Raw genomic sequence first — 26,926 nt, forward strand, 5'->3', positions numbered from 1 at the left:
ATTTGTTGTATGGACTCAGAAAATATATAGCTCTAATTAAAAATCAAGCTCATTAATTCTATTTTTCAGGGGATTTTTTGATTCAAGAAAGAAAAAAGTACTTATCTTGAAGAAACTTCTTATACAGGTAAACTAGTTGGCGAGAACCTCCTAAATGTCTGCTTACTCTAGATTCTTTTGTTTTGTTAGACTGTTTCATTTGATTTTAGCAACGTCTCATTATTTTATCAACATTCCTAATGAAACTTACCAGTTAGACTCTATTTGGGAGATAGAATATCTATCTATTAGAATATATATTCATATTAAAAATTATTCTTACCAGGATGACTTGAAAAAGAACTGGAAAAAGACGGATTTCTTCCATGAGGCTGTAAAACATATTTTAAGATTTATTTAAAAACAGAGGAAGTGAATTCTTATTTAACACACTAAACTCACAGGAGGAACAGAGCAGTAGAATAGCTGTTGCCAAGATCCATGACCCAGAACCTTAGCCTTTGACTAGCTCTCAACAAAAATGACCTCCATTTCAGATGTTAAACAGAAACAGCAATGTTGTACTACTTTGGAAATTACTTCTGGGTCTGCTTCACTGATGCAATTCAAGTCGGTAGAACAGTAATTAATTTAGCATTTTTTAATGGCAGTTATTAATAAAATACTGCAACTATAGCACTTTACATACTATGAAACAGAGGGCACCAATAACTGTTGGAATTAATTGACTCAGCGCACATAACGAAATTACAAATATGCTGGTTTTTAACAGAATGCCACGTTAACTAACTTCTTGGGTTTAACATACTTATATATAATACTATTGTCAGACACCTGACAATGCTGAGCAGTAGTGGCCCAAAAGAAGTCACCTATATTCTCCTGCATTTCAAAATCAGATAACAAAACCAGCATATATATGCTTAAAGAAAGAATATTCTCAAAAATCAGTAATACTTTACATTAATGTAGTGTTCTCTATTAGAGCACAAAACACTGCATTAGTAAAGCATGCATCTCACACACTATGATGACATATGAGTCACATGATTACATGCTTTTTACTGTATTATATTGTCTGTAATAATTATGATGATTTTCACCTTTTCTTATACACTGAACTAAATGCCTAGTCACCAAACACCGTAGAGAACACCCAACTGCGTGCTTCTAAAGTTTTTTCTTGTGTCACCATAATGTCACCAAAATGTTTCATAAACAACTGGTAGGTTTAGCTTTGTGACACAGCAAAGATAAGACTGCATTAAGAAGCCCATGTAATAAATGCAGAACTCAAAGACAGAGAGCACGTCTGGGATCTCATTGTACAACACTCTACAAAATTGTTTTGCCAGTAGTATGGCAGCTAAAAATACCAAGTTATATTATACAGGTCACCATGAATAAACAGGAATTATATTTGACTAAAATAAGTACCTAATTTCATGTTTGAAGCTTTACTGTGTGTCCTAGGGTAACTTTATGATGCCTGTATCCCCAGTCGTCTGTTCTGTTTGTATATTGAGTCCTGTGCCTTTAAGAATAGTTCTAAGAACAAGGAGAAGCGCGGAGTTTGTTTTGAGAAAACTGCCTGACTCCTCCACATTCTTCTGTGGATGGGGTGTTCGGCGGAGGCTTGGAGAGACTGCAGGACAGAGATCTTTTTTTGCTTTTAGATAGTTTCAGCTAGCTAGGGCAGAGAAGTTCCCTGGACTGTTTTTTTTTTCCTTTTTCTTGGAACTGTTTAAACCTGCTCTGGACTGAAAACCCAGGGGAGCACTGGGGGCTGCACCTGCGGCCCACCGGGGCCTGGACCTCGGCATTTTCCAGCAGTGCTGGAGGGACTGGGACTGAGGAGAGACTGAGAGAGAGCTGAGCTACACCCATGGCAAGGACTTTCTCCATTTGCCATCTCACTTCAGAAGGAGAGGTTTTATTGTTTCATATTATTCATTCTTTATACTTGTATGCACTTCATTTGTTTAGTAAAATAGTTTTTTCCACTTTTCTCCAAAGGGTTTTTTTTTTTTTACCGGACCGGCTGGAGGGAGGGGCCACTTGGGTTTGCTTCCTTAGAGGGATCCTATACAGGGGTCTTCTCCCAAATTTGTCCCAAACCAGGACATACTTCTAACTGGTGCCCAACGTGGGGCACGAGAGAGTGAAAAAAACTTGTATTTATTAGTATTAACTGCATTTTTTAGTTGTCCTCTGAGTGAAGATTAAACAGTCAGTAGCCATGTTGCTTCTTAAATTCCTAATGTCTCTTAGAATAGAGTCTTTTCTGCATTTCTGTTCCCTAAGCTTTTTTGAGGTCTTAATACCTTTCTAGTCCCTAAGTTTATTTTCTTACCCAAAAATAGCTCCAATATTGTCCCTAACATACAGCTTTTACACTAAAAATGCACAAATTAGAATAGTTATTTTGCTAAGTTCAGTGATTATAGTTTACAAAAAGCTTATAAAAATACTGGAGTTTGTTCTGAGTATGTTTGGTTTATAGTTTTTTCGTCTTACCCTGCGTCCTAGTTCCAGCAGCATCTAACAAAAGCCACCTAGTTAGTTAACACCCGAGGTTCCACCAACAGAGCAGGCCCTGCCCAATCTGAGTCCCTACATACAGTAGATAAATAGAAAGTCCCAGTAGTGCATGTAAGAAGTTTGTTAAGGAAGACAGTTTAGATCAATTCTGCTTCAAGTACAAAAGATCCCATCCGTAGGACTGTCTTTGCTCAAGAACCAAGCTGCACATAGTGGGTAATGCAGAAAAATAGAAACACACGATGTGTACCCCAGAAAAATTTAATTGTTAAGTGAGAACCGTGTGTAATTATCACTGTGTGCTAAATAGTACTGCCACTGTATGTAGCTGTATATTGCATATTGTTTTTATATAGATGTACGTGTGGGTAGAGCTAGAGTATATATTAGTTTTAGTAAACTGACGATATGGGGATACAAAGCGTAGAATGTCCTAGGGTAACTTTATGATGCTTGTATCCCCAATCGTCTGTTCTGTTTGTGCTGTGTCCTGTGCCTTTAAGACTGGTTCTAAGAGCAAGGAGAAGCACAGAGTTTGTTTTGAGAAAACTGCCTGACTCCTCCACATTCTTCTGCAGACGGTGTTCAGTGGAGGCTTGGAGAGACTGCAGGACAGAGATCTTTTTTTTGCTTTTAGTTAGTTTCAGCTAGCTAGGGCAGAGAAGTTCCCTGGACTGGTTTTTTTCCTTTTTCTTAGAACTGTTTAAACCTGCTCTAGACTGAAAACCCAGGGGAGCACTGGGGGCTGCACCTGCGGCCCACCGGGGCCTGGAGCTCGGCATTTTCCAGCAGCGCCGGAGAGACCGGGACTGAGGAGAGACTGAGAGAGAGCTGAGCTACACCCACGGCAAGGACTTTCTCTATTTGCCATCTCACTTCAGAAGGAGAGGTTTTATTGTTTCATATTATTCATTCTTTATACTTGTATGCACTTCATTTGTTTAGTAAAATAGTTTTTTTCCACTTTTCTCCAAAGGGTTTTTTTTTTTTTTTACCGGACCAGTTGGAGGGAGGGGCCACTTGAGTTTGCTTCCTTAGAGGGATCCTATACAAGGGTTTTCTCCCAAATTTGTCCCAAACCAGGACATTGTGTAAAACTCTATATTAGCTTCTGGTAAAACAATAATCGGATTAATTCTGTTTGGCAAACTATTTGTTTAAAAGAACTCATATATACCTAAGATCACATAGTTCCATTTAAGAGTTTTTATTCATATCCAATAAGATAAGAGGAGAAGGTGCTATCTTTATGGATAGTATAAGCTAAAATACTAGACTGTGAACTGAAGCAGCTAAAAGAAATTTCACATTCTCCTCTATGAACTTAATGAAAAAAAAATCAAAGGGGGCTAGAACAGACATCCAAAGGTTATAAAAGAAATGCTTCATTTAGATTAATGTCTAACATTAATATAGATTAATGATAGATAATGTAAGAGCCCTGATTTTTCATATTTGTTGGAATCGTGTCTTTTAAAGGAAATAAGGAATGAAAGCCATGCCAAGAGAACAACAATATCCGAGAACAACAATATCCGTGAATAACTCAGAATTACTTCTAAGTAATGCAGATATATGCATTATGTATGAATAATGGTTAACTTTTTCATTGTTTTTCTATTTCTCTGTTTTTCTATTTCTCTGATCTTTAGCCTTCACCTAAATGCAATAATGATCTTATGATATAGAATATATATGAGTTAAGGGTGGGAATAAGATCTGTTTCATTGTACAGCATTGGAGAAAAGTAAAACACACCCACTAAACTGTTCAAAACATAACAAAACAGTATAATTTTATGCAGCCATATATAGACATTTAACAAAACTAAGTAACAGCCGTGTTCAAACAAATGTGTTCATTTTTTCTTGCATACAGAAATATTACACTCAACAGAGGGAAGAGAGTTTAGGTAAGGAAAAAAACTCATTATTTCTAAGTTTAGATAAGGACAATTTCTCTTATTAAATTGAAGGAAAATTTTTCCCATATGCGATGGAAACAAGTTACTTTCATAGGTCAGGAGAACATGAAAGCTAATATTCTCTGAGCCATCTAATAACCCTTAAATAGACAGCTATGGCAGCTTGGACACAGGTCATAAGAGAGTCCCAGGATTACAGATAGGAGGACTTATTATATTTGAGGTTCACTTCCAGAGCCAATTTTACTAGTTAAATTAAAAGCTTCGTCCATGCCTGCAAAACAGAATTTTGCTGATGTAGATATAACAATGCTGAATATAAAGTCCTTTAAACACCACAGAATCCCCAAAAGAGCAGCTACTGTAACAGCAATCACACTGACAAAATTAAGTTTTGCCAGCACAAGCCTACTTTTACTTAGGGTTTATTGGAATTACTTACCCCAGCAAAAGCTGCTCACTTTGCTACATAAGCAGCACTTAAAACTGCGAACACATTAGCAGTAAAATATAATCAAATACCAAAAATACCTAAGCAATCCTAGTTTAGGCAGAACTTAAAAAAATGTTTTTGTGGTAGAGGGTAAATTATGAAACAATTCTTTTCAAACACTGGAAGCAGTCCTGATTGTTACAGCATTACAAAGTGGGCTATACTTTCTGCTGAGAAAAGTTAAGACAAAACTAGAGCCAATAGGTCTGTTCTTAAAGGTCACCTGCCAACCTGTATGATTGAAACAATAAAAAGCTGCAGCATTGAAGGAAAGTTATACACATAACTTGGCTAAAGCATAAAGCCACATCAAGCACTGCATTAAGACAAAACTTAAAGCTGATTTATCCCAACTTTGCATATATGTGCTCAAGCGAGAGTGTGACTTGATCACACTCTTCATTGCTGTCTTACATAGTTTTACAAAGGAATTGTCTTAAAGCTGGTGAAAGAGGAGTTCAGCTATGGGGTTTACTTCATAGAATGTTCATATCTAAACCAAAAGTATTTTGGTTCTTCATAGATTGCTACATAATTCATATTAAATTAGGTCCTACCCTGTCTGGAAAACATACAGAATCATCATGATATACATATGCAAATCATAACACTAAATAACAATACTACTTCCATCTCACTTAAATCTATATACAAATAAACAGTGCTGGCTCAAAATAATTGGTGATCTGATTTTAGAAGACTTGTTATCAGTACAATCTGAATTTTTAATATACTAAAATTTTTCAGAATGAGATTGTGCCTCCAATTTTGCTTTCCAACAATATGCAAGATCTGTTTTTCTAAGAAATCCTAAATTACTTTCCTGCAAAACAAAAACCTACTTCAAGACACTAAACACTAAAGGCTTTTTGTTACAGGTTTGATACCTTAAAAATTTAAAAGACAGAAAATGTGATGTTATCAGAGAGACACTTCAGAGAAAAGTTGAATGGGAGGGTGTGGAAATCTGGGTATTCTAAGCTGAAGAAATGTGTAGAAATTATTCTGCAGAACAGAACTGGTGGACATGCACAAAGCAAGAACCAAGACGTTCATTTTAAAGGGATGAAATGTCAAATCCATGACAGATTTTTGAACCCTATAAAGTGCTCTTTATTTATTAAAAAATAAGCATGACTGTTCAGATGGCAAAGGTTGGGGGAGACAGCAAGAGGAGAAAATATTCCAGAAATTTATGAAGTAGTGTGCTTCTTTTTAACTGTAAGATGATGGCATAAAATTAAATGGCAAGTGATAAGATCAGACAAAGAAATACAAAGAAAATACCTGAAGATGATAAATCTGTATATACATGTAGTTATGTTATAGAATAACTATTTACGCTGAAAGTGACTTGTGAAATATCTCTTTCAGTCTACATAAATGAAACGAAGATCACTCCTCAATAGCTACCATCTACAGATCACCACATCATTTTATATAGGTACTGGGAAAAAAACCTCATAGGTGGCTGAGAAAGCCTCCAGAAAGTATTTCCACACACTTGACTCCAGCCTGTAGTCTTCTCTGGGCACCTGCTGTTGAACACAAGAGAACACACTGGACAGTGGTTTAGATTTGTTTCATGCTGAACTGATGATTCATGGCAGAACTGAATTCACTCAAGTCTGCAGCTTCATCTGTAGCAACCCAACCAGCTGACTCTTCCTCATTTTCTACTTATATTCACAAAGCAAAAAATTCACTATTGAAAGTAAAAATATCCAAGAATGAATGGTATTTGCTTCTTTTTAATGCTTTACATTATTTGAACCTTCCAACGTGACCCTTTTCAAAAACTCACTCAACAGTAACATCAAATATTTGTCTCACATTTTTACAAGTTAGACATTCAGTAACTGATCAGCAACACGAAAGAGGAAACAAAATTACAGGTTTAAGGTTAATAGCTTATTTCTTTACTAAAGGGGAGCTTCTATAAAATGTAACACTAAGGAGTTGTGTTTTACATTAAAAATGGTGATTAGTATTACAGTCTGTACATGACTAGACTATGAGAATTCCCTTGCAATAATGAACTCTGACCACTGCCTTTGATATGAATTAAATGATGTGCAACTTGACAACAGCATTATTAGCTGACACAAAACTTAACATTTTAAGAGTCTGTTTCTGGGCAAGTCTTTCTGCCCGACATTTTTCGATAAAGCAGTATATATGCAAACATTACACCAAACAATAGGAACAGCAAGATCATAAAAATTCTCTGCTGTTTTATATTAGCATTACTTCTCTAAAAGTAAGATCAGGGTTTTTACAACTCAATTTCCATAGATGTGAAACTAGCATAATCAAAATCGGGTTCTAAATCTACATAAACATTCCCTAAAGTTCTAATAAAACAGTTTCATCTTTTGGCAATCTCTCTCAATCCATCTGGATCATGATTTTCTCACTAATGTTGTACACCTCTAACATGTAATTCTACTGTTCATTCAACTGGCCTAGGCCCTAAGGCTTACCTGTTATCTGAACTATTCCATTTTACTTTATTCATATTCATTACAGAAAATAACACATAAAAACAGAAAAGTAATTTAGAAGCAAATAGACCTACTTTAAAAAGTGAGCATTCCAATCTTAAACTAGGAAATAAAAATGACTAATGAGAAGAACAAAGTGTTTTTAAAGCAATTAATATAAGCCCACATTAATCAAGGAAAGCACTAAAGCACTAGTCCTCTAGTATAATGGCAGAAAGAAACTACAGCAGGTTCAAAGACAATCTATGCACAACACCAACAAATGAACTGAATCACAGTTCTAGCAATTAAAAACACCACATTGAATTCCAAAGCATTTGGTTTTGGTTTGGGATTTTTTACTGAAAAACTTTTTACTTGTTATACTTGTTTTCTGAAATCAAGGGCAAATATTTTAAACCATTTCATAATATAGTGGAATGTAACTATACACTGATTATAGGTCACAATAGTGTATGAAAAGTTAATCAACTTATTACTAACACTGACTCTAAAATGTACATCTAACGGTCTTTAATAGATAATGCACAGGTACAAAAAGCATAAATGAAGTTTGAAAATTGGACAATTCATGGATGATTCCAAAGATACTATGACAGTTACTTTGATTAGTCAAGACAATATGCTGCAGCATATGAGGATAATCCATCTATCATCTTCACAGGTACAAGAACTGTGGCATTTAGAACCAGCAGATTTTTTTTGGTTGCTCTTCAGCACCCTCCTCTTTTGGTTTCTGATGCCTTTTCCCCTTTTTAGTGTAGCCTAATGTTTGTTTGGAAAATTTATTTTTAAGGACAGGAGGTGAGAAAGGTTACTTAATTTGGTCCCCTGTCCTTCACCATACGTCTAAGAAAGGTGCCTTACTATTAGTTTTTAGTTAAGTGTTTCTCCCTCAGGAAATGACCTTAATAGAATACTGGTATGTGTCCCACTTCCATGATCATTATCTGAGGCAATATCTCGAATTCCCTCCACTTCTTCTCTATTACCTTTACTGTCGCCCTTCCTTGCAAACAAAATTGTCTATTTTATCAACCCACATAATTCAGACTCCATAATTTAGAAGGTTTAGCTTTCAGATAGATATAATATTGTCACCAAATGCTATGAGTTTCTCCCTGGCCTTCTCCTTAGGCCAAGTAGCTGCCTAAGACAGCACACAGCTACATTTTGTAAGGTCCTTTGTAAGGCCAAAAGGCAGCTTAAGAATCATGATCTAGTAAAAGTTTCCTGGAGTAGCACAGTATAGATTCTATTACAACAGTCAAAACATTTAAGACCAGCTAATTGGTATATCATTTACGTGTAAGTATATCACAGTTTTAAGAGAAACTAAGAAATTCACATAAACTCCTCACTACTAGAAAAAAAAAAAAAAAACCCTAGCAATATGATCATTACAGACCACAGTAAAGAGCATAAAAGACTCAAAGCAGGAGCCAAAAAAACCCCCAACCCTTTCTAGATTCTCTGACTTCCGATCCATGCATATTACCTATACATTAGGGTGGTAAACACACAAAGGGACAAGTTACCTGGGATACTGTTCTTTCTGAATGCATAGTTAAATCACACCTCAATTTGCTCCCACTCTGAGAAGCTCTATTCCTCCAAAAACTCTTTACACATGTACAGTTCACCAAGAGCAATTAATGCAAAGGAAAAAAACCACCAAACTAATGCAGATTTACAGTTTTAGTCCAAAAATTAATCATTGACTGAAGCTACAACTTTCCTTTGTATCAGTGATATCTTTTGAAATCAGCAGTCTCAATATAGCTAAATATGAACTCTGCTATTCATTCTCACACTGGTTCTCATGTTCACAATCTTTTTTATCAAAAAACACTAAAAATTCTTAAAGAAGACAAGGCAATAGGTATTTAGGAGAGACACAACAGAATATTACTAAAAGGTTTAAAGCCAGGCTATTTGCTTTGAGCCAAGTATAAAACAGGTAACTGATGGACAAATTCAGTTCAAAGCTCACTCTTCCAACATCTGCTATTTTCTTAGTAAACAAATTCTAAGTGAGGTTGTGTCAGACAGCAATTGCTGTGTGATGTAAAAGCAGATACAAAATCAGGGTACCTGATTCAATTATACTCAAACTTATTCAGGTCAAAACAGACAAGAAAACACTCACCCTTTTTTGAAACTGGATTTTCTTCCTGTGGATGCTCATATGATCAGATGTCCAAATAATTAAAAGTGTCCACAGAAACACATTAAATTTGGGGATTTTTACAGCTACCATCTCTCACAAGAGAGAACTTATGTTGGTGAGAGATCTAATTCTGCAACACACTAATGGGATATCACTAGAGTCTTTCACTGCTAAATTGAAAAGCAATGGAGTGGAAGAGTTCCAACAACTGAGAATGTTAAAAATTACCTTAACAGTGGAGCAATGGCAAAGAGCACAAAGTATTTTTTTCATATTCTTATAAAATGCTAATTAAAAGAATTCAAAACATGTATTGCAACTATTAGTATTTTATCATAGACTTTAAAAACATCAAATACATAATTGTATTTGAATATCTCTGTCTAAGCCATATATGACAAACAACCTGTAATAGAAAACAGAAATGTCCAAAAATAGTAGGAAGAAGATTGAATTATCTTTCCTCTGATATCACATTTCAGCTAATTTACAGTATTAGCTATGAAAAAAAGGAAACAAAAAAATGGAGTGCATCTGTCTTCTTTCCTCATGCCTCTATCAGGGAGCACAAAGGTAAAATCTGAGCTGATAGTAAGATGAGTGAGATGCAAGAAAAATGGTAGAATTAGTAAAGAGAGAGCAAAAAAGTGAGAATCTGTTAGATGAACATGTCTGAGAACAAGCTTTCATATGGAACAAACAAAATAAAAAGTACACGAGCCCTTGTCCTCCTCCCAATTCACTTTTTACTTCAAAATAATATTATTAGTAGCTATTTTCAAAAGAAATTGCAACAGCAAAGTAAATACTAATTTAATGTTTTATAATTTTACAATCTTTCTGCTACTACCACTTAGATTCATTTAAAATTGCAGGAGAAAGCATCTATCCTCGAAAGCCAGGCATTGTGGATAAAATGTAAGTTTGAAGAAGCCACAGAGACTCCATGCAGCAACTCACATTGCTCTCATCAGTACTAAAATGCAGTAGAGTTTTTCCACAAAGAATAAGCTAAATCCCACAGGATTTGTGTCCACTGTTATTTATTTACTCGCCATCACCATTTTTTGCAGATACTTTTCATCTGACTAATGAAAGGAGCAAAAGAGGGCTTATGCCTTGAGTAATTTTGAGCTTCATGAATACTGATTAATTACTCATTGAACCAAAACAGAACCAATTGTGACAAAGTGTTCACTACAGCATGTACCTTGTTTCCATTTTGTTCACCAGCAATTTGTATGAATATGAATATATGATTCACCTCTCTCGTGTTGATGACCATGAGGATGAGTGTGTACCCACAATCCACCTACATTGGTAGATTGTGCCATACATAATGGCAAATGTGTGTGATTTCTCAATTAAAACAAATTCAGTAGGGAGAGGAAATGTGCTGCTAATATAACTAGCATTCTAGTTACAGAAGTATTCTTCATAACTCTTAAAGCACTGGAATATCTGTGGGTTAAATGTAAAAATGGAAAGCTGTTCTATTTGTTTCTAGAATACATAAAACCCTACAGTAGTATACGCATTTTCTTTACAATGAAAACTGTTTTATACAATTCAAAACATTTAAAATCTCAAGGCACCCTATTTCTTAGTTAATTTGTAGTCTACTTAGTATATTAAAGCACCATTCCCCAGTAGCATCATAAAAGATTAAAAGAGGACGTTTCCCCTTCTGTAATAAAAAGTAGGAAAACAAGTTAAATACCCTTTATTGTTGTTGTTTTGCTCATTTCAATCAATCAAAGCAAGATAGTACAATGTTCAACAACTCTGAGCCATAACACTATCAAACACTACAAATACACAATGGCCAGCAACAAGAATAACTACATTTTTGGGGCATATCCAGGAAGATAGAGAGATCCTCCCTTATTACTATCAACTCACGCAGTTTAAGTTGTATGACACAGGGTTGGTTTTGGGCTTTTTTTCTCTTCATCACAGAATTTTGGAACAAGAAGGAGGAGATATTAAGATACTTATAAACATACTGAGTCTACCTACACAAAAAATTAAAATCTGTATTTAGGAATTTTAAGGGTAGATATATTTGCAGGAGAACTGACCAGCTTTCAAGTGAATTGACTGGTGTAAACATTTAACAAACATACCAACTTCATCCTAGCCACAAATATGTTTAGCTCAACAACAATTTTTATAATGCTTTAGGTTTGGTTTGGGTTTTTAAAAAATTTAAAGATAATTTTAATGTTAAAATACTTCAGATTTTGTCTCTAGTGTTTCATTGGCTAAATCTTCATTAAAATAACCAGGATCATATAAAATTGATACAAAAGATGTAAGATGTGTTCTATAACAAACACTCTCCAATGATTTCTCTAAATCAGAGTGCTAGTCAAAGTAGTACAATAGTGAGGTCTGTTATTGCTAATTCCGAATAGGAAAGGAGAAATTCAAACAGAAGGAACCCAGAGCAACAGAGTATGTGTAGTTGTATCACCTTATGGAAGCAGGGCTGTGCTCAGTCAGGGTCACCAGCAGTTTCAGAGCATACATTGGTACTGGGTCTGGAGCCAGCAGAATGTGCTCATACCTGAAATGCAAGGTGGGAAAGGGGCAGAAACAGTGATGGGGAAAAAAGTCAGGAGATACACATCAAAAATTGATATCAAAAATTCATCATTTCCCATTTCCAAACTTTGTAACTAAAAGGAAATACGAGGCTGTTTCAAATTGTACAAAGTAATAAACAAGACTCACTTAGAAACGGTATTTTAAAATAAGCATCAGATTAAATTTGAAAACAGCATTATTACGAGAATACATTTTTAGAGAGAGATAATTACAAAATGTGTAATTATGCTTCTCTGAATATATAGATGTATATATATAGGTGTGCAGGTTATATATAAAACATACACGCTTTATAACTATAAATTATAGCAAAACATTTATAAAACATTAATCTTGTCTACATGCACAAGACTTATTTATTGATCTATATTATTTTATACATAAAAAATATTCTTTAAGAGACAAGTAGTAAATGAGACTCAAAATATCAAGTAGAAGATTTATTGAGTGCTTAGGAAGATGATCAACCAAATTATATACATTTAAACTCTATATTTTGTATACATAGTAATTTTTCTCAAAATTGAGGGAAACTCACATTGAGGTGCATATTTTATCTCAGATTTAAAAAAATATTGCTTTCACTGCAGCATACTTCCATTCTCCAAGTCATATAGACCAAAAGAATATAAACATACTCCAAAACAATGTTTATTGAGAGCCTTGGCAGAAAACACACCAAGAAAAACCTCTTTGAAACATTTCAAAGTATGACCTCATGGAAATCTTGGTAAGGGAAAACAGGCTGCTTGTCAGAGTCCAGGGCATTCCTTTGGTTGCCCTGGAAGGTAGAGACCGGGGCATGGGGGTCTGGGACCCTGGCACAGAGCCCAGGAAGACACTGGCTCTGATCTCAGTCCATGAGAGAGGCTTCCTACACTGCAAGATGAATTACAGGCCACAAGAGTGTGAAAGACAGTAGTTTAGCTTATTACAGGGTAGAAAACAGTGTTTTTGGGTTTTTAGTATGGAAGTAGATGGGAGCAAGATGGAGGATTTTGGGCGTTGTCTCTTGCTTCTTTCTTCTTCCTTCACTCCATTTTCTGTAGTGATGATGGCACAAAGTAGTTTAAGGAGATTGGGTCAAAATAGAGATGACCTGTTTAGTATAAGTGATAGCTATTGGCAAATAATGATAAATAAAGAGCACGTAACAATTAGTGTAAGAGGCAGTGACAGCCCAGTGCCGGGGGGAGTCGTCAGATGCCAGAGCAGCTGCACAGATCTTAGTTGGGCATTGAGAGAATTTTAAGATAAGAAACAATAAACAAAGCACGCAACCTTAAAATCAGAATCTGAAGACTCTGTCTCTTTCTTGCGTCCAGCTCAGGGCTTTGCAGAAGGCAAAAACACCCTAAAACCACCTGAAACTCGGGAAGCAAAACCCAAGAGCTGCTGAAAAACAAAATGGACCTTGCTGTTGCTACTAACATTCTAGTGATACCCACTCAACGCACAGGGCTAATTTTACTGAGGGTATGGCAGTAGGATACAATGATGGAAGTGAGAAAGACGTAAGCATAGAAAACCACAGAATCAGCTATCTCAAAACACAGTCTTTGATTTCAACTAGTCCTATTCCAAAGACGTGGAAGTAATAGAACAGGAAGTGTAAATTTCTTCATTTGCAAAAAAAACCCGTGAAGAACTAATGAAAAACAAATGTAAGGATGAATTGTAGGAAAACATGGTAGGTTATCATGTTATGAGCAACAAAACGCTTCCACAAAAAGAAAAAACTGTAGTGTTCTGGTAGAGGGAGAGGGAATCATGCAAATAATCGTAAATTTTACTTCACATCTTGAGAACCTTATCTGTCTGAACTGAGCAATCTGATCACTTCCCACCACCTTCCTGTTAGCATGTACCCTACTGTGTGTTAGCTCTTCCCCTCTCTACAGGCACCACACCTCAGCACCCTGACTTGTGCAGGAAGGAAAGCTAGAGGGAGATGCTTTGCTTGCCTAAGGTGAGAAGGGACAAACACATCAGCCATGCAGTCTTCAGGTAGCCTGTGGGAGCTCCTTCACAAAGGCCAACACTCGTACACAAGCACACAGCCTATGGGCAATGTGTCATGGCTACTACATACTTGAATGTGCCACCATAGGGTTGAAAACCACATTAGAGTATCTCCAGAATTATCTGTTAGAAGGCAGTGTTGGCTTCAGGTCTTTAGCGATTAAACTCTCTTTTACAAAGAACGGATTCCAGTTCCCCAAAGAAAACCATTTCTCACTGGTCAATAAAAAGCCTCTTAATAAAAGAAGAAAATGCTGCAATACATTAGTAGACACTGATTCCAAGAGCCCTACATATGAGCAATACATATTCCTACCAAACATAATGGGACTCGCAATTTTATTTTTTTTTAAGAGTCCGTAAGTAAATCTTCTGAGGCAATCAAAGATACTATCAAGTGACTCAGATGCCAGAAGTCATCTTTCACTGCATAAGACATGGATTTAAGTCTCCAAAACTGTAATTCCTAACAGTAGTAACAAATGAATCAGCCATGCTAGCTTAAAAATCTGACACTTAGCAACATACTTGTTTATATAAACACATCAATATGATCCCCAAACAGGGTTCACCTTAACAGTTTTAAGCTTTCTATGTATTACACTTGAGAGACACTATAATTTAATAATTTAGCACACTTGGCATCCTAATTTCTTAAGGTTCAATAAAAAAGTCTCACTTATCTTCCTTTTCCTTGAAACTCTCTTCTCCCCTCCCCCAAGATAATACTAGGAAAGAATATTTCTAAGGGAAGATGCAGTGATCCATCAAACCAAATACCACATGAGAAAAGGCAGATTACTAGAGTCAATGTCTTAGCAATTAATATAAACACATTGCCTGAATAAAGGCCATTAGGAGCTATGAATATATGAATCTTCTCAGAAGGGAAAATACACCATGCTTGAGATACTTTATTAAATGAATGAGTCATCAAACGATTTCACTGTCACTTCATAACAGAAAACAGTTTAGTAACAGTAGCTGTAGAAGGCATTTTATATGGGTTTTGTGTACTCCAGGTACTATACAATGTAAGGAGTTATTTTGTCAATCTTTTCTACGAACAACCTTGAGAAAAAGAACTAAAGATTTAGAGATGCAGACTCTCTTAAGCTCTTTAAAAAAGAACATTATGTCAAGTATCCTGGATTTCATACTTGTGGAACTGGCTGGGCAGTCTACTGAGAACAAGCTACATAAACTTCCAAATAAAATAAAACTTTATTTACACATTTCTCTCTTTTTGCTGATTCTGGCTCAATTTTTAATGATATATAACTACAAATATTGAGAATTAAAATGAAGTGGAGCTGATGTTTCAATTTTTGATTAAAAATCTGGATATAAAGCATTTGCCATGTATTTACTGTCTACAGCTGCAGTTTTCATTTTGGTTATGAAACGTTCAGGAAAATAATCTTTCAATGAACTGAAATTTAATGACACTCTTTGATTCAATTCAATCAAAACCCTATGAGGAAGCTAACTTTGTGATCTATAAATGCACAAATATTTATTTGAATCACTATTTTATTGATGATGCAGAAGATGAGAAAATATAGTAATCACTACACTTCTGCATCTATCTAAAAATGAAGCCTACTTATATTTTATGCATGGTGACTCACATTCTGTTTCAAGGGTCAGTTTTACACTTAAACGAATTAGTTTGAGGAGGACATCAAATATAGGAGGATATAGGAAAAAAATATACACACAAATGTGTATGATTACAGTCTTCCCTAAAAAGAACATCCCATATTAAAACCAGATGTGACTCCCTTCCATATTCAACAGCTCTCAGTAGATTCAAAAGGGGTGGAAATATCTACTTCGCCCCATAGACTGCCCATGAACAAATGGTCATCACATACCTCCCCTCCTTTGACTCTCCTCCAGCTGAGTCAGATTCTGTCTCATCCCTTACCAAGAAACAGAAAGACCAAACAGTATCAGCAAAAAGCTCTTCAGCCTCCAATGTCCTATCCCAGTTTCAAGAGATCTCAAGTTTTCAACTAACCAGTATTTCTCAGGATAGAGCTTTACATTATCTTTAAAAGTAGATTATGCTGACTCTTAGAACCCCTCCCTTCTCATCTCTACTAACGAGTTGAGGAAACTGATTCAGTAATTACTTAAACCATGGATCCAAGATTCTGAGCTGCTGCAAGACCCTTTTTCATACATCTGCTACACAGTGCATGCTAAGATGGCACAAGTGTCCTAGGACAACAAGTGAAGTCCCCAACATAGGATCATATTTAGTCTCAGGCCGAAAAGCCCTTCCACTCCATTGAGCTAGCAAGCTTAGAGACAGAAGTCTATCAGCTGTTTTCCCTCTAAACCTAATTTCCTTCCTTTCCTAGTTCCTAATTAGCATGACACATCCCTCCAAACACACACCCCAAGTTCAACAAGAAACGTTGCATAAGATGGACACGTCTACAAAGGGCAGGTTTCAGAGCAAGGACAGAACCCCATCTCCTTTGACATCAGGTCTCTTCCCCTATCTGAAGAAAATTATCTGACCACTTTTAGTAATGCATATACTCTAATTTAAAAACAGTATTTCCAGCTGCCATTTTAATTTGTACTGATAAATTCTACATTTCCCAGAGGAAAAAAATGTGAAGAAAGCTGTTGGAAGTAAGTGTCTCTAAAGAACTGTAAGATTTCTATCCAATTCTCTGTCATAGAGAAAAGTTTACACACCTTACATGAAAAAAATTTTAGTCCTCAAACTGTAAGAACATTACTCAATTAGCAGAGAAAGTCTCATATTTGGAAAAAGACACTGGGTTTCTGATCATAATCCAGCATCCATTCCTCCAGCCTTCTTCCATCTATTTAAGGTAGGGATGGAGAACAACTTCCTCACTTAGGGCAACTAAGTATTGACCATTATTAACTCTTGAGGACCACCCAGGAAAATACACTGTAGCATTATGAGAATAATGTAAAATACAACTGAGGACTCATCACTACTGTACTTGTCTCATATTCCTTCTCTCTACTCACAGATGTTACCAGCTCACAGTCAATGTGTGCCTAACATAGAAAGCTCTCTTTATGTTCACCTGCAAGTCAGCATGAAATGAGACCTCATTTGACCATAAACAATGAAAATGAAGTTCCAGATCATATCTGGCCTACAGGCTGTAGTTTCATCAACTCTACTGTAGGGTTTTTCTGCTGCTTGGGGCAGCAGGAAAGGACAGCAACTTTGAGGCAATGGTTATAACCACTGTGTGGACCATGAAGGATTAATCCATGATGTACTGTTCCTTTTAAAAAAGTTCTATGTCATTCCATGTTTCCAGAACACCTTAAATAAAGGTAAAATATCCAAAATAGACATTGTAGTTAGAATGTTCTGACTTCTTAAAAGAACAAAGAAGAATATTGAAATCACAGCCCACAAGCTAGAGGGAATCCTGTCTTGCTCCAAGAGTAGCCAGAGGTACAGTATCAGAAATGAGCACCACACAGAAGTTGTGCTTGTGTTGCATATGACAAAATACTAAATAAACCTAGGAGGAGATGTTGGGCAAAGAACTCTGGCAGCAGTTAATTACTACTCCCCTTCTGACTTAGTAATTTAAACATAGAAAGGGTGGCTAAAACAAATACACTGTCAAAATGGTTTGCATATCAAGTTATTCCCCATTTTACAGGAGCAATATTATACTTACTGAGGCAGCAGCAGATTTCTAATGAGAGACAGAAGCTTGTTGCTCGAGTTGAGGCTCTCCCCTCTCTCCTCAGCCGTGACTTTGTGGCTTAAAAGCAGTGATGTGGTTTCTGAGAGCAACTGCAAGCTGAAGAGTCTCCATTCCACTTGAAAATAAAGGTGCCAAGAATGTGACCACACTGAAATATAATTAAAACAAACTGGATTTCATGGAAACTGTAGCTGATGTGTCTGTATACTTACCATTCTGACTGTGGACCAAAGAAACAAGTGGTGGGAGGATAGAGTCTTCAATCTAAAATAGAGAATTAGAAAGATGTGGCTGAGATCATTCACAGAGCAAAGAGATAGAACAGAGATACACTATCGTCTAAGTTTATCTTGTTGCTAAAGCCCTTAATCAAAGAGTTGAATAATCATGAAAATTCGGCCATAATCACTCCTATAAAGCCACCAAGTTGATTTTTCTCTGGTAAACTGCCACAAAATTACAGACATTACTGTACTTTTATATAGAAAACAACAGTAACTTTAGTATAATTCACTGACAGGGACTTTTAATTTAAAGTACAGAATTCAGTGCAGATGTAAGATATTAAGAAAAAAAGAGTATTAGAGTATCTTAATCCTGATGCTTTAATCCATAAACTAATCATTGAATAGAGTTCAGATGAAAACCAGAATGGCATAGAATTAAAATATGTCAGAAAACATGTACTACCTCTAATGAAATATCCCTAAGCTTAATACAGAGCCTTGAAAATACTTTAACTTCTTCCCTTCTGGTATACAGAGTCTTCCACTAAAATGTAAATTTACATTACTAAAGATTTGCACTATGAAAAAATATAATTCAGTCAACTTTTTATTATCCATGAGGTCACAAATATATCATCTGTCACAGGACTAGTCAGCTTAGCTCCATTTGAAACCAACTCATGATAAACTAGGCTATGGCTCAGTTACAAAAATAGTGTATTATTAGTCTTCTCTATAAGAGAGTTTCTAATTCTTAAATCACTGTTAAAATGTCATTTATTTAGACAGGTCATGCTTGGGTTTTGAGGAGAGGATGGATGAACAGCCCTGCAATTTTTAGGCATTCATCATGGATGCACACCTTGTTCTAAGATTTACTTATACAAATAAAATTGCTGTGTAGATTCTTACTGCACTGTGCACAGGATTTGGCGTAACAAGACTGTGTTATAATCCCCCATGTGTTTTGTTTCAGTAATTAATATAAGAAGATAAAAATTTCCCTAGATAGTTGCAGCTGCTAATAAGAAACATCTATAGAAGCTGAAAGCATGTATGAAAAGGGTCACTAACTGAAATTAGCTTCTAGCCAGCAACAACTGCAGTTAGCAACTATTTCACTGCTGGTTGGTGGACTCTGTTAAATCAATCTCTGACATTTACTCATTTAAAAGGGACTAATTTACTTTAGCTTTTTTTCATTTCTGAAAAAAACTACTACAAAATGTTTTTGTTACAGACTTTCAACAAAAGAAGTAAAATGATTCTGCTTGAGGTGTGGAAGCCAAACTACTCTTACAAGTACAAAGCCTTTCTACCTACACAGACAATCCTACATATCATGGATATAGTGACTTTTGTAACATTTCAAAAATTTGAAATATTTCATTGTCTTTTTGGTTAAATAATAAAACTACACTGCATTCCAACAACTCCATTAGTGCATGTTTCTAAGCTGTTCTACAAATGGTATTAGATCAGTTATAACATACCAGTGAGATAGGAAAAACATTTTATGTACTTAAGATCTTTCAGTTGAAGAAACCAGTTCAACTGCTGCAAAGCTTCTCAAATGAAGAAGCACATGTAAGTGGTAAATTAAAGGTGTGAAACAGAAACGAGGAAAAGAAGCAGCTCTCAATTATCTGAATCAACCTAGAGTCCCTGGATATTATGAATCACTCAACAGCAGGAGCATTGATTCAGACTTATACCAGTTAAGATGACAATGTACAACAGTACAATGCAACTTCAATTTCTAAAAGTTAAAATCTTCTTTCACTTTAATCTAGCATTAACAGCAGTCTTTCCACATTAGTGAATGTAGTTAAACCAGTCATAAATTTTTTCTATGATAAATATATTTTCAATTGTCATTGTAAAGAGGATTCTTTAGGTCTTAAATGACTGTAGTAGCTTATTCTGAACTTATTATAACACAAACCTCAGTTTTAGTAAACAAATGGTTTAGAAAGGAATTTCCCATAGAAGGTGTTTGCCTCATGTCAGTTCAGTGTGGTGGGGAGATCAACTAAATGAAGTACTAATCCATGGAAAATTATTTTGTTATGCAAAAGCATATCAGAATGCATATGCTGAAGGGGAAGCATATATTAAATTTTATATGAAACTTAAATCAGATACTTCCTAACTCCACAACCCTAATCTTCTCTCAATGCCATTTGGGTCACTGTTTTTTACTAATGTGTATGTAAATTTGTAAACAAGGTATGAAGTTTGCACGTGATTATTAAGGTGAAATAAACTGAAGTGCAACAAAATAAGTACGTAAAATATTTTTAACAAATTCACCAGTAAATTGCAAATGTGTCTGTCATTTATGTATAGAAAAGAATGGTCCTAGTATTTTGGCACTGAAATAAACAGAACAATATTCAAACAAGGATTTATTTCTTTCTCTTTGAATGGCTACTGATATCTGTGTGGAATCAAATCTCCATATATGCATGAAGATAAATCAGATACCGGGGTTTTTTGTCTCAGTCTTCATCACTAACACTGCTTAACAAAAAAAGGAAATTATTCTTCTTTAAGCCTAAACAGACTAAATAGGTTGACTATGATTATAGTTCTAGATGAGTTCCTACCACCTTTTAAATAGCCTGATATTCAGTTGATTATACATCCCTAGCTGCATAAAACCACCACTGTATAATTCTGTAATGATGGCATTCCAAGGCTGTGCTGCCATAACTGTGCTGTTATCAGTACCCAAAACCAGCAATGAAGTTCTAGAAATTTCCATACACACTACATTCACATCTCCCAACAGTAATATATATGTACAGGACCAAAAAAAACCATAGCTCAAACCTGGTAATCCTGTTTTTCTGACAAGCTGGAATAGAGTAGAAGAAGAGTATGAGAAATAGACTAAGCATAAAACACACCTCTGGTTTCTAGAAAAGTACCTCTTGAATTAAGAAACTTCCTAAGTTGACATTGTATCTGTGTTTTTGCATTTAGCCTTTTCTCCTATATATTTGTCCCATCCTATGTTAAATGTACTTATACTTCTAGCATGTGCAACACTTACAGCATTGCATTTTACACCTTAATTATGCCTTATGAAGACATATCCTTGCTTATTTTAAAACAGCTAACTTGATATCCACATATTCTTACTTTGCAAAAAGCATGAATGATTATTTCCAATTTATCTTTCCTATGCCATTCATATTACACTACAGAGTATTTTTTTTCCAATATGAAGTTCTTTTCTACTCAGACCCTCCTGGCATCACCAAGCTGTACTTTTTCTTGATAAACTTAATTCCCTTTCAGAGTGAACAACCACAAGTACATTCAGTATTTCAGACCTGAGTGCACCATGGCACAAAGTCTTCTACCTTTTTGTCTGATTATTTACTAGTAATTTCTAATAATCTAGTTGGTCTTTCTGATTACTGCTGAGTATAAAGCTATCATTTCCATAGCAAATTAATGACAAAAGATTTCTAGAAGTTACAATAGTTTAGAGCTTGACACTGCATATATACAGTAGAAATTACTTTCCCCATGTCCATTACTTGTCATTTATCAATATTGAATGGCATGTCATTATTTTCCTTTCACTCAAATCTTAAAACCTTCTGCAACTTCTCTGTCAGTTTTAATTTTCACTATTGTGAGTAATTTAGTGTCATCAGTCAGTTCTGTCACCTTCCTATTCATTCCCTTTTCTGGATTAGCAGCACATGTTGTAACAAACCATTTTAAGACGCCACTCTTTAAATAACCTAAATTTTTAAAAACTCTATTCTCTCTGGTCTCTATTATCCACTTAGCAAATTTTAACCAGTTAAAAGTTGATTAGCTTTCAGATATTGTAGTCTTTGGTCCATTACTTTGTCAAAAGTATTTGTATTTCTTTTTGGAAATACAAATATTCTACCCAGAACCGGAACATCTGTCTCCATAATGCTGAGTAATTTCAGCAAGGAAAACTTGACTAGTGAGGTATGAGCATCACTGAGAAGAGCCTGGCTCCACATCCTCTTGACCCTCCCCCCTGCTCCCTCCGCCTTAGGTATTTATACTCAATGAGGTCTCCTCTCAATTGTCTTCTCCAGGCTGAAGAGGTCCAACTCCCTCAGCCTTTCCTCATGAGAGATATGCTTCAACCCCAAGACATCTTCCTTCCTGCCTTCAAATTTCTCATATGCTTGAAACACAGCATACTCCTCAGTGTTTTAATATCATCAGTAATCTCTCAGAATATAATAGAAAAAATAATCTAATGCATATTATAATGGGTTGAGAAGAAGGATGACACTTCTGTAATTTTTATTTAAAAGTCTTCAGACTCTTTATTGAGGATTTGGCTCTTTCTTACTTCTAGGAACAGACAGCACTGATTGACTGACTCAATATGTCAATTAGTAGAGAACTGGTTTCACAAAAAAGTCTCATGTCACCTGGATTAGCTTAATGGACAGAAAGCCATATGCAGTGTAGTATTTCAATCTACTTGAAAAGGTCGTGTGATTGAAAAATTTCTGCACAGTATGTTCATATAGTCACATCCTACACTGACAAAGTTAGGATGTCAGTGGTTATATTAGAATAGCCTCTGGATGAAGAACACCACTGATGCTGAATCAAGAAAAATGCACTTGCAGAAGTTTCTAACCCTTGTGTCATCATCTCTATTGAAACTAACTCTCATATTGTTAAACAGTAGGTTTCCCTGTCATACAACCTTTCCCTTGACTTCCCATCAAGCAACTCACCATGTTCTAGGTGCTTTCATTTTAGTCTGATTTTTAAGTTTTAAAACCTTGAAGAAGAGAATCACTGCTGACAACTTTTACCTTAATGAGAGAACAACTTTAATGTTTTGGGCAAAGATTTTATGTGCAGTGCACTGATCATTTTTGGGAGCTAGTTTGAGTATAGAAAGGACTCCCACTGGAACCGTCTGCCATCATGAGCTTCTTCACTGTTCTAAGTGTTCTGAATTTGCATATGTCCTTTTTTCAGGCAAATAAATATACTTAAAACAAAAAAGAAAAATGCAATTATACAGTCAGCATAAATTCTCCCAGTTAATTATATCTAAATCTTTTCCAAAATTGGAAAATCAATATTATTATAACTCTTAGTATCAGAATTTAGTAAATATGTTTACATTTTAGGCAGGAGGAAGAAACAAGTAGCTGAACTTGTGCCAGTTTGAGAAACTGGAGTTAATATTCCACTCCAGTCTATACAGACTCTTCTTAATGACCTTCAACATCTTATTTGCATACTCGAAAATCTAGTTTTGCAAAAATTTACCAAGTCACACTTACTGTTATTCTTTACTTTGTATCTTGTGAAAATGCTCAAAACTGCATGCAAAATTAAATTACTGCTCAGTGCTGGCTTTCATTTAAGGACTTTCAATTAATTTCCATTGACTTTATCACACTTTGCAGTATCTAATACAGTCGGTCTCCATAGAAATTAATCTCAATAATTGACTTCAGGTTGATGGTAATCAGAAATTTGACCACAAAACCGCATAAGTTATTTTATTTTCTTTGTTAAAAGTACAAATACAAAAGTAAATCAAACATGAACTACAACCCAGAACAACTAATTCTTCTCAAAGCGGGAAAGAAACTGAGATGTTGCTGTTAAATTCCTATTAATTTAAACAATTTTCATTTTAGTGAAACGAAAAACAGAGCTCGAAAGAAAAACTTTCTGGTTCTGCTTGGTCAATACAGCCCCACTTTCTAAGACATTAACTAAACCTTATTGGAAGTGCTTTTAATTTCTGATTAGAGACTTTAAAGTAATATGACAGTAAAAGTAGAAAACAGAAAATGCATCCTCTCTAGAAGGTTTTGGCTTTCACCCAGCCTCACTCCCTAAAATCCTGCTTGTAAACAACTTGGTCTAAATGAGCAATCCAGGCTCATCCTTCTGCACTCAGCCTAGGATTTCAATTTCTCTCCAGTAAAAGAGTGTCCTATTAAGCACTGTTAAATATTGATCTGGAAGTTTGAACATGTCTTGCTTCAACACTTTGAAAAAGCACAAGTTCTGCTGTGTGCTGGAATTTATATTCATAGATTCCAGTCATGTTCAGCCAGAAGCAATTAGAAGATACCCCTCAAGCAACAGAAATTCCAAATATAGTCGGTATGCATCATAGAAGATGAAGTACCACTTTCCTCTAAAGTAATGTATGCTGTACATTCAAGTATAATTAGCACACTAGTCTTCGTAAATAGTATCAAACTAATTACTGTTTGCACCACTAGAGGCAGATGTGGTTAGAGATTATTAATTACAATGGACAATTTCTTGAATTTAACATAGAAAATGCAATGCAATTTCTCCACTTTATGTCTGAATGACTATTTGCTGAGTGTCAGGAGGGCTCTTTTAAATTACCAAGAACTGTTATTTATGAAAATCAGTGAGTGAAGTAATAGATTAAAAAAAAAAACAAAACAAAACACCAATGAAAAACTGTTCATTGACAAGGATATAATTTCATACTTAAACCAGGGAAACTTCCAAAGAGGTATGTGTCAGAATTACTGGACAAGCACTGGTCAGGAAAGAAGCTTTATCTCTAACTACATGACTGAAATGTTGAGATGGATTTTAAATAAACTTCTAAGACTTTCAACACATGAAATGAAAATCTAGATACTTTAAAACTCTCCTACTGTAACCAATGGGTTACTTAACAGAGACTAGAGTAGTCACTCCCTGGCTTCAGGAAAAAGTTCTGCTAAATGTGGAGATAGGTATGGGGAAGAAGAGTTGTGAAGAGGAATTGTCTCTTTCAGAGTAAATCCCCAGACCATTAAAGCTGAAACAAGTAGACTTTATTTAATGTGCTGACACATGGTATCGCAATTTCAGTCAGTGCTGATGGACCTCCATAAAAAATGGTACATATATCTGTCAATATAAGACACACTGATAACTCACAAAGGTAAAGCAATTATATTTTAAAATTGAGGTGATTCTAGAAGGATACAGATATAGTGAGAGGCAGGCTGACAGGCATGTAGGGAGATATCAGTAGGCATTCATACTTCACCTACACTTAACATTTTATTTCTAGGACATTGTTGCCCTATTGAAGTAAACTGAGCAGTTCTATACTATTTCCCCTCTGACTACTAATTGATTAGATTTTTTTGCATAAGGACCATTTTCTTGAATATCACTCCTGTGAACATTTACGAAAAAAATCCTATTAAACTTATTTAAATTCCAATTTACATTTTGGATTCATTTTACTATTTTCACTTAGTAAGGCTTTATAATCTAAATACTCAACTAACACACACACCAAATAGGATTCAACTTCTAAAAATATCTGATTTCTAAGATCACCCATTCTTATCTAGCACAATCCCTAACATCCCTCATTCTTACAATCCCTAACATCCCCCCTTCTTATTTTTTTGCTATGTCTTTCTTGATAAAAGTGCTATATTGAGTGCATGGCTTTAACTTAATTCCAGTACAAACACATAAGATTCAGTTTGAATCAAATGGTCATCTCAGTGAATATGGTGGATTGTATTTTGGTGAAAGTTCAAGCACAAAAGTGCATTGGTACAGATTATGATGATTTGTGATACACTGATTCAACCATTCACACCTGATTTGCTGACAACCATTTCACAGTGTAATTGTTCTGCCTTCAACTAGATTAGCTCACAGTAGAATGTTTTATCCAAGAACTTCAAAGAAAACAAATCTCAGTGATGTAAAAAGCTTACCGTATGTTTGGTAATTCTAATGAAATTTTTAAGTAAGAAGTCTGTCAGACTTTAAAAGGCAAGTAAGCAAACAACAAGAGAAAAAACCCAACACCATAACTGCTACTGATGACCTCATCAGTAGATATGATACCTACTGATATCTACTACCCCTCTCATGTGATAGAATGGGAACAATCCTCAGAGGTGGTGTTTCCAAGCCGTGTTGCTGTTAAAAGCATATGTTTATGTAAACAGCATAAAGAGTGGTGATTATTTCACTAATATATAGTAGCATAATTGCATGGAAGCTGAAGAAACACTTACAGAATCAAGAACCACTATTTCTAAACTCTAAGTCCTTCTCATTCTCCCTCTAATTTCTGAACTAAATACAGTAAACTGAATACCTTGCTGCTTCTTTGAAAATTTTCTAAAAACAATAAATACTTTTCCTATCATAGTACCACAATTTTAAACCATATTGTAAACCTTTTCTAAATCTTCAAAATTTTCTTATATATAAATGGAATTAGGCCTATTAGCCTGCAACAATTTAAACTGCTGTCAGACTTACAGTCAAGCGATGGGTCATCAGCAAGCTGGGATGCTCTGCTACTGCTTCAAAGGTCAATAAAGTAGTCTTAATCAATTCTTCTGATGCAGCTTGCCCTGTTGGTAAAAGTAGTCATATTCCTTCATAAAATTAAATAGTTAGAATGTGTGTGTCTAAAACTACTGCAATATCATAGGTTACCCCACCTATTGCTCTATCCAACTTTGTTTCTCCTGAATCTATTGATCTGATGAACTCCTACAAAAGAAGCAGCATTATGTTAAAAAAATTAAAAAGCATAATCACTGAATTATTACAAGAAGAAATTATTTGAAAAAACTGTGTAAATACGAAATATTATTGCACCTACATTAGGATGAACTTTCATAATAATTAACTGGAACTGAAAGTACCA

At 35.3% G+C, this 26,926-nt stretch overlaps 1 protein-coding gene across 5 annotated transcripts in view; it reads right to left on the minus strand.

Moving 5' to 3' along the window:
* Positions 1-26,926, minus strand: part of ULK4 (unc-51 like kinase 4) — a 220,841-nt gene that overhangs the window by 118,242 nt on the left and 75,673 nt on the right. For 4 of the 5 annotated variants that reach the window (XM_040069151.2, XM_040069131.2, XM_040069122.2 and 1 more), the window contains 7 exons: positions 26,718-26,769; positions 26,533-26,627; positions 18,202-18,253; positions 17,960-18,104; positions 16,142-16,189; positions 12,109-12,201; positions 323-371 (listed from right to left, as the gene is read on the minus strand). In XM_040069151.2, the coding sequence (XP_039925085.1) occupies positions 323-371; positions 12,109-12,201; positions 16,142-16,189; positions 17,960-18,104; positions 18,202-18,253; positions 26,533-26,627; positions 26,718-26,769 (534 nt within the window). The remainder of the gene's footprint in view (positions 1-322; positions 372-12,108; positions 12,202-16,141; positions 16,190-17,959; positions 18,105-18,201; positions 18,254-26,532; positions 26,628-26,717; positions 26,770-26,926) is intronic. The other variant, XM_040069141.2, reaches the window with a different exon arrangement.

The sequence above is a fragment of the Hirundo rustica genome, chromosome 1 (genome assembly GCF_015227805.2).
Source record: "Hirundo rustica isolate bHirRus1 chromosome 1, bHirRus1.pri.v3, whole genome shotgun sequence".
NCBI classification, from domain to species: domain Eukaryota; kingdom Metazoa; phylum Chordata; class Aves; order Passeriformes; family Hirundinidae; genus Hirundo; species Hirundo rustica.